At 45.0% G+C, this 12704-nt stretch overlaps 1 protein-coding gene and 1 long non-coding RNA gene across 25 annotated transcripts; one reads left to right on the plus strand and one right to left on the minus strand.

Moving 5' to 3' along the window:
* Positions 1-3054: 3054 nt before the first annotated feature.
* Positions 3055-9161, plus strand: LOC123043624 (uncharacterized). Of its 24 annotated transcripts, none has more exons than XR_006419411.1 (10): positions 3055-3451; positions 3528-3760; positions 4026-4157; positions 4383-4484; positions 6284-6800; positions 7811-7864; positions 8355-8456; positions 8534-8584; positions 8692-8751; positions 8845-9161. XR_006419411.1 is itself a non-coding variant. In XM_044466135.1 (5 exons), exons 2-5 carry the CDS (start codon positions 7904-7906, stop codon positions 8906-8908), a joined length of 393 nt encoding a protein of 130 aa, XP_044322070.1. In that variant the 5' UTR covers positions 5855-6412; positions 7811-7903; the 3' UTR covers positions 8909-9161. The 24 variants fall into 24 exon arrangements, 3 of the variants coding, with proteins under 3 accessions (XP_044322070.1, XP_044322069.1, XP_044322068.1); XR_006419402.1 differs by having other exon boundaries at positions 6284-6412; positions 6644-6800; positions 7811-8456; XR_006419413.1 differs by having other exon boundaries at positions 6284-6412.
* Positions 9162-10088: 927 nt separating this feature from the next.
* LOC123040566 (uncharacterized) lies at positions 10089-12351 on the minus strand. Its single transcript, XR_006418197.1, has 3 exons — positions 11283-12351; positions 10989-11090; positions 10089-10199 (listed from the first exon to the last, which is right to left on the minus strand). It is a non-coding gene; the product is annotated as an uncharacterized lncRNA (long non-coding RNA).
* Between the last annotated feature and the right edge of the window lie 353 nt (positions 12352-12704).

Below are 12704 nucleotides of genomic sequence, written 5' to 3' on the forward strand. Positions count from 1 at the left end.
CTTTTTTCCTGACCATAATTGCAGGAGATGAAAAAGGGCTGAAACTTTCTTGTATTTCTCCTTTTTTAATCAATTGTTTTATGATTTCTTGCATAGCTGCTTTTTGATAATGTGGAACTCTATAGGGCCTTAAGTTGGGGGGGGGGGTTTGCTCCTTCTTGCAGTATAATCTTGTGATCACAAGATCTTTTTGGAGGGAGTGAAGTAGATTATGCAAATATGTCTGCATATGCTTCCAGCAGAGGTTGGAGTGCCACTGGAGGAGGTGCAGGATTTTTGTTGTTCTCAGTTTGTGTTTCATTGATTTGCAGAATATATCCCATGACACCTTTCTGTAGTAACTTTTCCATTCTAGCTGCTGACAACACACAGTGTTTTTCTGGTATTGAATGGTCATATAGAGTTACTGGTTGTCCTTGTTTTGTAACCACAAACAGTCTTTCTACTAAATCTAGACAAATAGGGCTGTACTGGTAAATCCATTCTGCTCCTAATATGATGTTATAAGATTGTAACTCCACTACTTTAAAACTGCTACAGAAAGTGTGCCCTTGAATTTTAAAATTCCTTGTTGGTACTTTGGACAGTGACATGAGTTTCCCTCCACCAGCAACAGTAACTATTCTTGGCTGGATTGGTTGTTGATAGCAATTGCTCTTTACTACAAAGTCTTTGCTGATAAATGTGTGTGAAGATCCACTGTCAAACAAAGCTGTAGCTTTCTTCCCTGCAATCTCCACAATCAAAGAGAATGTGTTTGGTCCAGGAGTGCCTTCTGCAGCATGTACTGAAATATGCATGGCCTGTGCTGGTTTCTCTACAGGATTGCTGCTCTTTTCCTTATCAGGAGTATTAGGAGCAGTGTGGTAAGTCAGATCTGTACCTACCCCTTCTTCTGCATTATCACTGTCCTCATCTTCATCCAGTTCTTGCAGAATGTGTAATGTTTTTCCTATTTTACACTTGTGCTGTCTTGTCCATGGTTCCCTGCAGTACCAGCAAGCTCTGGCCTCCTTTGGAAAAGGAACAGTAGGCTTTTCTGGGGAAGGTACTTGCACTTGTAATGGTGCTGATTGATTTCTGTAGGAAGAAGAATAATTCCTAGATTTGTAAGTGGGAACACCCTGAACCTTCCTAGCAGTTGCAGCCTTTTCATATACTTTTGCATACCGATAAGCTTCTATAATCCGAGTAGGTTTTTGTCCACAGACCTCATGTTTTATGTCACTCCTTAAACCTCCAATGAAACAGCTCAAAAGAAAATTTTCTTGGAGACAGGGATGATCCCTTTTTACAAGTGCAACACATTGTTCAAAATTGTCAATGTACTGGGTGACAGTGTTGGTTTGCTGAATATTCTTCAGTAATTCTACTGCTTCATGAACACTTGCCTCTGAGAATCTGTCAGCAATCATCTGACAGAACTGTTGCCAAGTAACCATTTGCCATGACACACAAATGTTTTTCGGCCAGTTAGAAGCTCTACCTTGTAAGTGCCCAGTAGCCAAATTCACCCGCTGCTCATATGGAGTACCAGAAATCTCAAAGAATTTCTCATAGGCTATGAGCCATCCAATAGGGTCTTCTCCATTAAAAAGGGGAATTTCCAACCTTGGCCCTTTTAGAACTACTTCTGGAAAGTATGATGGACCTCCTAATTGAGTGGAATGTTGATTTCTCTGCATATCATAGAGACTTCCCACTGCCTGGTATACAGGAGAGACCCCTTGAGTTGTGGTCGATGTATTGATGTATTGGCCTGTGATGGGGTTGTATGTGTCCGGTGGAGAGAACAGAGGAGCACTAATAGGAGCAAAATACCCACTGTTTCCTGAAAACCCCAGTGTATGAGGCTGTACAGTTGCACTGACACTTGTAAGAACACCTCTGGATTGTCCTATAACTAAAATTTCTTTTTGTGAGACAACACTAACTCTTGTGCTTTCAGTTACTAACTATGATGCTGGTAATCTAGTGGATTGACCGGCTGCTTTTGTGACTGGAACTTGCTCTTGGCCTCTGAACTCTTGTTCTAAATTTCTCATCACAGTATCTGTGTCTTTCTGTCCATTGTTCTGCATTGACACTGGTATATGACCACTAGCAGCTGTCTGATTTTCCTTTGCTTTCAGATCTGAAGAAACTGGCTCTGTTTTCTGCGTTGATATGCTCATCTTCTGCAAAATCAACTGCAATGTTTGTTGAATTCCTTCGTTCATTTCAGACAGTTTGGCCTCTACCTTTGGCATAGTTACCATCTCAGACCGGAGTTTTGACACCTCTTGTTTAAGCTCTTGTAAACCTTCTACCTTGGCCCTCAAATCGGCCACCTCTTTCTCCACTCTATCCACCGTGATCTGGACCTTGGCTCTTGTGTCTGCCATCTGCGACTGAGGACTGATCCGCTAGACTCGCTTCACAGAACTTCCTCTTGACGCACGGATTCCGTCAGATCCCGGAATTTCACCACCGAGAGAAGATCTCTCAGCAACCGGATCGGACTCGGAGATCTGCGCCCGAACTTCACCGCCGCCGTGTCGCCGCCACCTGACGCCGCCACCGCCGCAAACTGGGAGGGACGGGAGGGATTTTACGAGAGAACCCAACCTCCTGTTCTCCACAGCCTGATTCGCCGCCGTTGACTCGCCGCCGAGGACTGACGCTCTGATACCTTTGTGAGGATCAAATTAACCAGCGGAACTCGATCATCACGATTTCTTAAATATCACAGAAAACTAGAGGAATTGTGCGAGATCAGAGACCCCGACTTGGTTCACTAGCTAGGGTTCTAACCACTACAGCATATGCTAAGATTCTTCTTAGTCCTCTCTTAGTCCTCTCCTCCCCTTCGCGTGCCTTTTAAGCCACCGGACAGCTCACACCCAACGCGCTAACAGCTACTGTTACAAATCCTAACGGTGTCGACAAATGTAACAGTAACGGGAAGTGACGGCGAGGATGAAATCCGAGCCGTCGATATCTTCTGGTGTTCATCTGGACCGTCTTTTATCTGAACTTCTTGTCGCTGCATCGCTTCGTCAGTAAACTCTTGGCTTGGGTCCTGACAGTCCCCGCGTCCTCTCGCACTCGGTCCGCCCCTCTCACCGATGGCGCCGTCCGTGTCCGCCTGCCTCTGCCGTCTCCTTCCTCGCTCATCTTCTTCTCCCCGCTCACGGCCTTCACTCCCCTCTCTGTCCCCGTCTGACCCAGATGCGCCCGTAGTCCGCCGGCGCCAGCGGCGCCGCAGGTGGAGCAGACGCGGCTAGGAGGAGCACGAGCCACCGCCGCCATCTACCCGACGGCGATGTGAAGGAAGCAACCAGAGATGGAGGGCGCCGCCGGCGCTGTGACCCCGGGCGGGCCAAACGGGGTGTGCGACACCAACAGCCTGCCAGTGTGTGCTCGCCTCCGCAGGTTCGCGCCGCGGTCGCCGGAGGAGTGGGCACCGCAGGTTAGTGTTCTTCGTTCTATTTCGATTCTTCTTTTTAGAAAATCGAGTGAGCTGATTTGGGGCTTTTTCTTCGTAGCGTCGAGCAAGGCTACCCTGCTCACCTAGGGATTTTCCTCCATGGCCGCCAAACTAAATGTCTCAGTCCCAGGGCAGTGGCGGAGCTACGGGCCAATGGTTGGGCGGGCCAACTAGAGAAGAGCACATGAATTTTTGCACTCGCGACCTATTTCTCTCTCAGGCACATTGATTTGAACAAATCTGGGCGGGCCACTGCCTTGTTTTGCTTCGACAAAGCTCCGCCTTGCCCAGGTGAACTCGTGCACCTTTTGAACCTGCTCTCTACCACGATTCATATTTTTCTGCATCAGTTTCATTCCTACAAGTGATGAATTGTCTATTTGCCACATTGCTGCCCCAGGTCTGGTGAGCTCATTCCTTTCTGAGATATCTTCTTCAGTTTATTTGTACTATATGTGTACCTATATTCACTGGATTATCATGTGAAACTGGGTGTTTTAGTAACTTGAGATTTGTTATTTATATTTGGCTGCTTCATTGTTTTCTGAAACTGCAGGTATGTCCCAAGTGAACTGGCTTATTGCGATGATTTGGTCGATTCAGACTTCTCTTTATTTTGAATGGCTTTCACCTTTGGGCAATTCAATTGATGGAAGGTGTTGTTTCAATGATATTGAAGCTTTTTTAGGTACTATGGCAGTTAAGCTTCGTTTGAAATTGTGGACGCATGCATGATTTATGTTCTTTTTATGATGGGGCATTATGACATTTGCACAAATTTGTAAGTGCCATGTAGTGGTTAATTAGGTACACATTAGTGCGTACAAGTCTTTTATTGCACCTACTCGTTATTCCTTTTGCAGAGGGTTTTGCGGCGGTGGCCTGACACACCCGGGTTGTGCTACTTCTGCAGGGAATGGCGTTCTCGATGGCCGGGAGGGACCGGCTCGGCCTCCATGGCCTGCTCCCGCCCAGTGTCGTTTCCTTGCAGCAGCAGATGACCGATTCCCTGCCGGTTCGGTTCCTTCCTTGCTTACCACTCAACTGACAGCCATCATTGGTATCGTGCTCTGGCTCCCTATTTCTCATTGCTAAGGAGAAGCATGTCCACGAGTTTGCAATGGTGGGTGGCACATCCATTGGTCAAGATCGAGGACAGTGGCCTCGACAGCGTGCTGGTGGTGGCCTGAGTACCATCTATCGAAAAAGGGTTTCCCCCCGCTTTGTATACAAAGCAACCAACCGAACCATACATGGATAGGTGCTGGGGCGGAAGCAGCACAGTCACGCCCAAAAGAAACGAAAGAGAAAAGAGAAAAGCAAAAGAAACAAATGCCGAAAACGGCGGATCAACAAAACGAAGAAGCCTCGCGATCGCAACGCCCACCAGGATCTTCCACTAGACTCCAAGACTCCGAAGCGCCGGCACCTATCAACACCTCCAAGAAGGATCGCGACGATGACGACGCTGCTGCTAAGGGATTCCCCCGGTACACGACGAGGCGAGAGGAAGGGTAGCTCCGACGCCCTCCCGGAAGGTTAGGTGGCACCCACAGGCGCCACTGCGCCGGCGTTGGCCATGCCGACAGGGGTTTCCCCCGATCCCAACCCGCACCTCGGGCGCCCCGGAGCCTGCCACCAAACCAACCACCATCGTGCGCCAACGCGGTCTTGAGGCCCCCACGCCGTCTCACCACGGCACCGCGAAGTGAGGATAGCACGACGAAGAATCAGAGCCGGGACTAGGGCATCAGCACCATCGGCACGCGGGAGGGCCCCACCTCCACTGTCCGCGACGGTAGCCGTCCAGACGCAATAGTGGGAGCACACCAGGCCCGTGGGCCCACCGGCCCGGCCGAGCCCTCGTGGGCTCGCAAAGCTCCCGCCTTCGCGCTGCTGCCGGCACGCCGGCGGTGCCGCCGCCCCAATCCGAGCCGCTCTTCCTCCTCACCGCGCCGCAGACAACGAGGCTACGCCCAGGGACCGGCCCGCTAGGACCCAGATGGGGCCCTAAGGGCCCAGATCTGGGCCGAGGACGCGCCGCCGGCCACCCTGCGCAACCAGGCCGCCCCGCCGTCAAAGGACGGCGCCACCACCGCGACGGGCCGCCGCCAGCCACCTCCAGGCCGCCGGGCCGCCGCCAGCCGAGGGGCACCCGCCGCCACCCCTGCCCCCGGATCAGGAGGTGCGCGAGCGGGGTAAGGGAGAGCCCGCCGCCGCCAGCCCGCCCGGCCAGATCCAGGGGCGCCGCCGGCGGCGGCGGGGGGGAGGGGCACGGGGGAGGAGGAGGGAGAGGCGAGTCGGGGGAGCCGCCCCGGCCGCCCCCCGGGGAGGCGGCGCGGGCGCGGGGTCGGGGGAGGGGAGGGGAGAACCTCGGCCAGCGGTCTGAGTACCATCTATCGGTGAGGGGAAACGCAGGCCTACCCCTTCTTGACAGGTAACAACTCCTCCGTTTCTCTCGTCTCTGCTACTCCATTCTTTCCTCACTGTCCCATCCCAGGCATATGTTTTTCTCCCAAATCAAGGCAAAAACGTTGCAACACCTTTCAAGTTATCTATATGCCACCACATTCGGCCAGTTAAAATCCATATTTGGCAGGGCATCACTGTTCTGTATGGTTCATGTAAAAGGGTTTTTTCTGTATTGTTTATTTGTGTTGCATGATTATTAGTACATCAGGAAGCTGTGGTAGCTTCTCCATCCTTTATAAGAACTCTGGGAGGATTTGTATTCAGACGTGATTTGCTTCACCTTGTAGACCTTCACATTTTTTCTCGATATAGCTTATCATTTCTAATTGGTCTTCATTACAGTACTCTCAAGTTTAGTCATTGCATTTACTGATGTCGAGGTGGACGAGGATCTTCTCGGCCCTGCTCTGATATTGTGAAAACTCATGCTGCCGACAGCCGCCTCCATGCTCCAACTTTTGCAGCCTGTAGGTAGCCTCTCTGTTCTTTTGTCTGTACCTTTCTGCTTGCTTTGCTAATGTGTTAGGTGTGTGCTTGGCTGCTTAATACTTGCGCTGAAATTGTATGAATGGCAGCAAGGTGTAGCAACAGCCAACATTAGGCCGGCTCAGTCCTAGCAGCAAATTTCTTTGTTGTTCTATATTATTCAACCATATGTTTATATCTTTCTGGTGATGCATTTGTTTCTAATTGACATTTCAGTATAAGCTCGCATTGATCCTCGGTGGTGAGAAAAGTTTACTACTACAAGTCCAGTTTGTTTAGTGTCCCAGAAAAAGTTGACTACTCATGCATGCTAGACACACAACTTATTTGATTCCTATTGCCATATATCAACCTAGCTGAACTAAAGAGCAAGGTAAATCAGTACTTCCAACTACACTAAATTGTTGCTTCCACAAAATACCTTGCTGATTTCTATCCACTCAGAGCAGATCATAACCCTTTTCATGGAATAATGTATAAGTTTAGATCTGAATAGATGCTAAGGCATAATCAATATCGAATATCTGTTGGTAACTTGGTATACATTCCAGAGTTATCATTATAAAGAGCAAGGGTTTATGCCTTTCCAAATTAATTATGTATTTTATCCTTGAGGCTTCTTCTGTTAATGTAAATGCTCTTCCTTACCGGTATGTAGGGTTATATGTATGTTTATAGATTTTATTCATTTTTTATTTTAGTGCATTAAAATTGTGATGTCCTTTCTTACTATCATATTGTTTGCTTAAAACAAAGACTGATAAACCTTCTCCCATTGTATCCACTCCCGTATCGTTATTCTTCACTGGAAATTTATGGGCAAGTGTGAAGAAATGAGAATGTAGTTCTTAAACTAAAATTTCTATAAACATGGAAAGTGGAAGTTTTATTATTATTTTTCATAAAGTTTCAGGCACGACAAACTATGGGGGTCCTAATATTTTCCTTTCATTTAATTTGGCTTATAAAGATTTCCAGTGGGCATTTAGGCGGTTAGGCCTAAGAACTTCCTTATGAATTTATCACAGAAATGAGATAACAAAAGATCTAAATTGCTTTTTGTTCTTTGTTTATTTTTGAAAGACTTAGCATGTCATGTAGGACTGGTTGGTAGTGTAATGGCCTCTAACAAGCAGAGGAAATGAATGATTATATAATGATATTGGAAAGAGGACCAACTAATATTGATAAAGACTTGTCTTTTCTTTTGTTCGGACTATACTGAATAAGAATACACAAGAAAGACCAGGACTAACATAAGTGAAAAATGTTAACAATATTTAGTCTGTCCAGTCATCAAAACATGAAACTTGTTTCTGGTTCCACTCTAATAATCGCCTTCAAAAACCAAAGTTGAAACAGTTATCATTTAATCATTTACAGTCATGTTGTACATGCTGGTTGAAGCAAGCGACAATCCGGCAGTAGCAGTTGGCGGTGAGCTTTTTCAGATTTCCGCCTCTGAGTGATCAGTTTATGAAGGCAAGATTAAACCAGCCTTAAATCTCATTTCCTATAAAGTTTTGCTGTAGAGTGGTCAGTTTTTGCATGTCTATTACTTGCATATTAAAAAAACCCGTCTTACCACTCTCCCCTGAAGGAATACCATCTTTTTATGAATTTTTTTGTTTACCATTAATGCTTTCATGCTTGATCGTTCTTGATAAAATGTCACTCTACCTCACGGGGTGCAATATGGCATTATCTAATGCTCAATGGAAATAGGTCTTAGCATCAAGTAGTATAAACATCATAAGGAATGATGGGATATTGATTACAAAAACACCATCAGCATGGCAGACTTTGTCTTGTGAGAAATATAATAAACTAAAAAACAGTCTGTTGCTAGTCTCTAATTTCACATGGATATTTGGATTTTGGGATGCATGTGTAGTTTCAGTAATGACATAATTTTTGCAACTTGAAGGACAAACTAGACACTTTAATCAAGCAAATTAAGAAGGATAAAAACAGGGCAGGTGAGTCCAAAGATATATCAGATGTTAAGGACATCTGCATTCTTCTAGAGGTGACACTGTTTGACGTATATACATTAGTTTATTCCAATTTTCCATTCACAATGCTCACTTGCCTTTACCTTGACAGGCTATACAGACAAAATCTGGACAATATACCCCTCCACAGCAGACATGGGAGGTATGATCACGCGATGCTACATATACTTTGGTAAGCAAATATGGTAGGCCTATACAATGTTTGACTTTCCATCTGACCAATTGATTTTGAAACGTCCTGAGAAGCAGCTCGAGTGCAACACGCGCAAGATTCTATTTGGAACACGCAAGCATGAAAAGGTGTTGCAGGTCTGTTCTGTTGTGCAAGGCTGTAATTGTTTGCCTGTTTTAATAACCACTAACTATATGTATTATGTATGGTTCACTGTTTCATGTTTGTAGGCGTCCAATCGAGCTCCGCAGCATCGAGTGCCTTGCTGTTTATGTAGATGTGGTACATGTCTGAATTTGTGCTCTCTTTTGGTAGATATATGGTACGTAAAGACGGATCACATCACTGTCTGTTTAAATGCATGAAATCCGGTACTGAATTGTCTAAGTTACTGTCTGAGATTCAATTTGTGCTTCATTTTACTTGATGTGGTATGCAATGACAAGGCGGAACATGTATAATTTTTGGTGCCAACACTGGGGGATCACACTGTTTCTGCTTCAGACGAGTGTTGTTTGATCAAGTATTTGTTGGCAACTGTTTCTTAGACAGTCAACTAGCCGTTGTTGTGCAACCTATCCAGCCTTTTGATACTCTCTTTGATTTTTGATCCATTTTTTGTGTCTGATCGGGGTTACAAGTGCTGCTACCAAAGGATTTATGTATATGGCAGACCTGATAAAGTCTTAACTGTTTATGTCTTCAGAATACTGGATCAGGCACAATGTTTAACGACTCTAAATTTGGTGGTTCAGTTTCACGTGCAATCTACCATTATATTAATTTTCCTGTGTATACATCATGCTATAAGACCATGGAGTTTGTGCCTACAAAATACAGGGCAGTTTGGTCTACAAAACATGTTGCGGTTTCTTTCACCATCCGGATATGTGTTTTCCTGCAAAAGAATTGTAAAAGTATAAAGAGATTCATGTGCTTGCCCGTGTCCTACCCGTTTTGAGAAACTAGATGATTTCTCCGCGCGTTGCTGCGGGATTTTAAAGATTGATTTTGGATAAATTTTCTATGAATGAAATGACCTAAATGAAAAGCCATTATTTTCAGTGGTAATTGTGTGTGAACAAAAGGTATGCATGTACACCGGATCATTGGAGATGGAACAGTTATAAATTGAGGTGTGCATGTGCTACAAAATATTTTTAGTGGATGACAATGTGGCACAATTGGTGATGTGGACGGCTGATGGTGCACTGTGCGTTGCTGCTGGATATTATAGTTCATTGGATGTGTCAATTTTGGCCGTGAGTGTTGATTCACTTTAGTACATGTATCCGCAGAAAAAGAGCCCCAAGTAACATAAAATTCGCTTGAATGCAACATCATCAAACAAAACTAACAAATTCCAATTGGCCATTCCATCATATCAATACTACATTGCAATGGGAACAAATAAGGAAATATAATTATAAATGGGACCAAAAGGAAGAAAAATCCAAATGTCCCCAATAAATTTCTTGTATTGTTGTGTAACAAAGGAAGGATGCCAGCAATATAATAACATTTCAGTCAACAGTACACGCCTTCAAAGTTTGCAAATAAGAAGATTCTGCGGGCAATGGCAGCACTGGACAGAAAAACACAATAGAAAGATCAAGATTAATTCTCAAATGTTCAGACATAAAAGAGGTGTGAAAGCACAAAATATTTTCTTTACTAAAAAATATTTTATTAAAAATCAATTGCTTCACTGTCTGTGGTGGGTCAATTGCAAACTCAGTGATAGACCCTTTTTGTTAGAACCAAGGTTATAGCCCTACACCTACAGGACTTACGACCACGCTAGAAGCACTTCCTTGAAAATACTGAAAGAATGTGAGATAAATATTATCTAGAATATATCAACAAAATCTGAAGGAAAATTAAGAAATGTGCCTAAAATCTCATGTTTTCCAGCTTAGCAAATAACATGTATGTTTCAAAGGGATACTATAACATAGCTGCAAGGCTGTAGTTGAAGGGCGCGATTTTTCTGTTGGAGATTATAGTGTGCTAAATTCAGCCTGTACTCGGTTACTTATCATATGTGCATTTCTATGAAACCTATGGCTGCACTAATCATTGAAAAAAATGTGCAAAAACTACCCAATTGCACGATGTACATGAGTTATCATATTCCTTTAAAAAGGTAAAATAATAGTACTATAGCAGTGCATAACCTGAATAAAAAATATGAAAATAATCTGAAATACAAACAGATGCAAGAAAATTTACATGTAGTCTCTGTATTGTATAATGAATATAAGACTGAAAGGAAGTGAAGCTCGTACTTCAAATGTTAACCAACAGCTATAAGTAATTCATCCAGGGGCATTCAAAGGCATATTATTATAGTATAAAAAATGTGTAAGTATACCTGCTTCATAATTTATATATTGGGTAACACTTATGGTCTTCATCATTGTCCAGCTTTCACCAATTACAAGTAGTGTTCAAAGGAACATGACCTGAAATGAATCTTCATGTGGAAAAAGTATAGACATTAGAAGAAAAGTCAGTATGTATGCCATCCATACATTTCGATACAGCTCGCATTAGACGTGCTTCTGAAAGAATTAATCTGTATTCAATAAGAAATCATAGTGTGCATTTTCAGTCCTATTTCATGGTGAAAACAAAGATAATCATTATTGACTTTCAACCCACTTACAAATGTCCCAGGCTCTTTTCTCAGTATATGTTGTCTGATGATATGTGAATCTAATAGCCGGCCTCAGATGGGGCCAGTGAAACCAAGTAGCCAACGCCCAACGGTTTACACGCATCGGCATCCTGAAGAAATCAAGAAATTAAGCATGCATGATCAAACAAACAAAAGCATGAACTGACATAGATGGGGAAGGAGATGAGACGATGCAGAGTGCATAGATCCTCCCATCACATAAAAAAAAAAGAAGAAGCAAATCTAGAAAGAGAAGTTACCCTTCTAGTAGTAACGCCATTGAGCAAAAGTGGCCCAAAGGCACCAAAAAGATGACCAAGTTTGCACTCTAGTTCTACTCTGTTAACAAAGTTGCAGGTCGGCATACGCTAAAAATAGAAGTTGAAGTTAAGCAGCTAATGTTCTCTTGACCATAGAGTGGGAGCTGGAGTTGTAACCACATGTCTAAACATAAAGGAGAACAGAGAATACGTGTGTATGCCCAAATGTGTAATCTATGACATACTTGGAACTCAGAAGGTTCAGAAAGGAACATTGGAATAGTGCCCTCGAAAGTGCAGGGAAGATCAGACGGAGCATACAAAATCTAGAGGGCCTAATTCTAAAAAAAAAAGAAGTCTATGGATCGACGAAGAGGGAGCGCCCGGGCAGCGCCTTTGGATAGTTGCTCAGCAAGCTGCGGTTTCAGCCGCCGGTGAGCCGGTTGATGCACCAGAGGTTCTCGGCGCCGAGGCGCACCCAGTGCGGCATGCCGACGCAGATGGGCTCGAAAGAACGACCTCACTGGACAACACCCAGCAACCATCGCATCAGGCCATGTTGTCTGCGTGCAGGCATAGCGCACGCTCCAGCCTTGGCGCCGCCCAGGCCGTAGAGGGAACAAAGATCGAACAACGCGAAGAGGTTCGACATGGAGAGTAACGGGAGCCGCGGCACCGCTCGCTCTACCCCCGATGGTGGCCGCCGCAATCCTAGAGGAGTCTGGGTTCTTCTATGTCCATGGCATGTATGTTTGGGGAGAGATAGAGATGGGGAATGGGAGACAGGGAGGCCGGCTTATGAGGAGGTTCAGATACATCAAAGGACGGTTTGATTGCCAGACGGTTCACTTTCGATTCCGTGGCTTGAGGAATGAAGAGTCAACAGAGATCTCGAGTAAACAGGAGAGCGCGCCAGACTGTTCAGAGGGGGAGGCTGGCCACCGCCGCTGCGCTGGATGCGATGCAGGGGAGAAGGAGGCGATGGGTCAGCCTGTCATGGGTCCAACTAATGGTAAGTGAAGGAAAACGTGGCTGGTTTGGACTGTGGTGGGTCCCACATGTAAGCTACTAAGAAAAAGCTAATGTGGCTAGGTTGGTGATGTGGATAGGCTGCATGTCAAGAGAAATATGTTAGTGGGGATGAACTATT

The sequence above is a fragment of the Triticum aestivum genome, chromosome 2B (genome assembly GCF_018294505.1).
Source record: "Triticum aestivum cultivar Chinese Spring chromosome 2B, IWGSC CS RefSeq v2.1, whole genome shotgun sequence".
NCBI classification, from domain to species: Eukaryota; Viridiplantae; Streptophyta; class Magnoliopsida; order Poales; family Poaceae; genus Triticum; species Triticum aestivum.

What these genes read in the sequence shown, in the direction of transcription:
- LOC123043624 (XM_044466133.1), top strand. An exon ending in GCGATGCTACATATACTTTG is followed by an intron (nt 8,615 to 8,688) that starts GTAAGCAAATAT and finishes CGTCCTGAGAAG; the next exon opens with CAGCTCGAGTGCAACACGCG. An exon ending in AGCATGAAAAGGTGTTGCAG is followed by an intron (nt 8,752 to 8,844) that starts GTCTGTTCTGTT and finishes TCATGTTTGTAG; the next exon opens with GCGTCCAATCGAGCTCCGCA.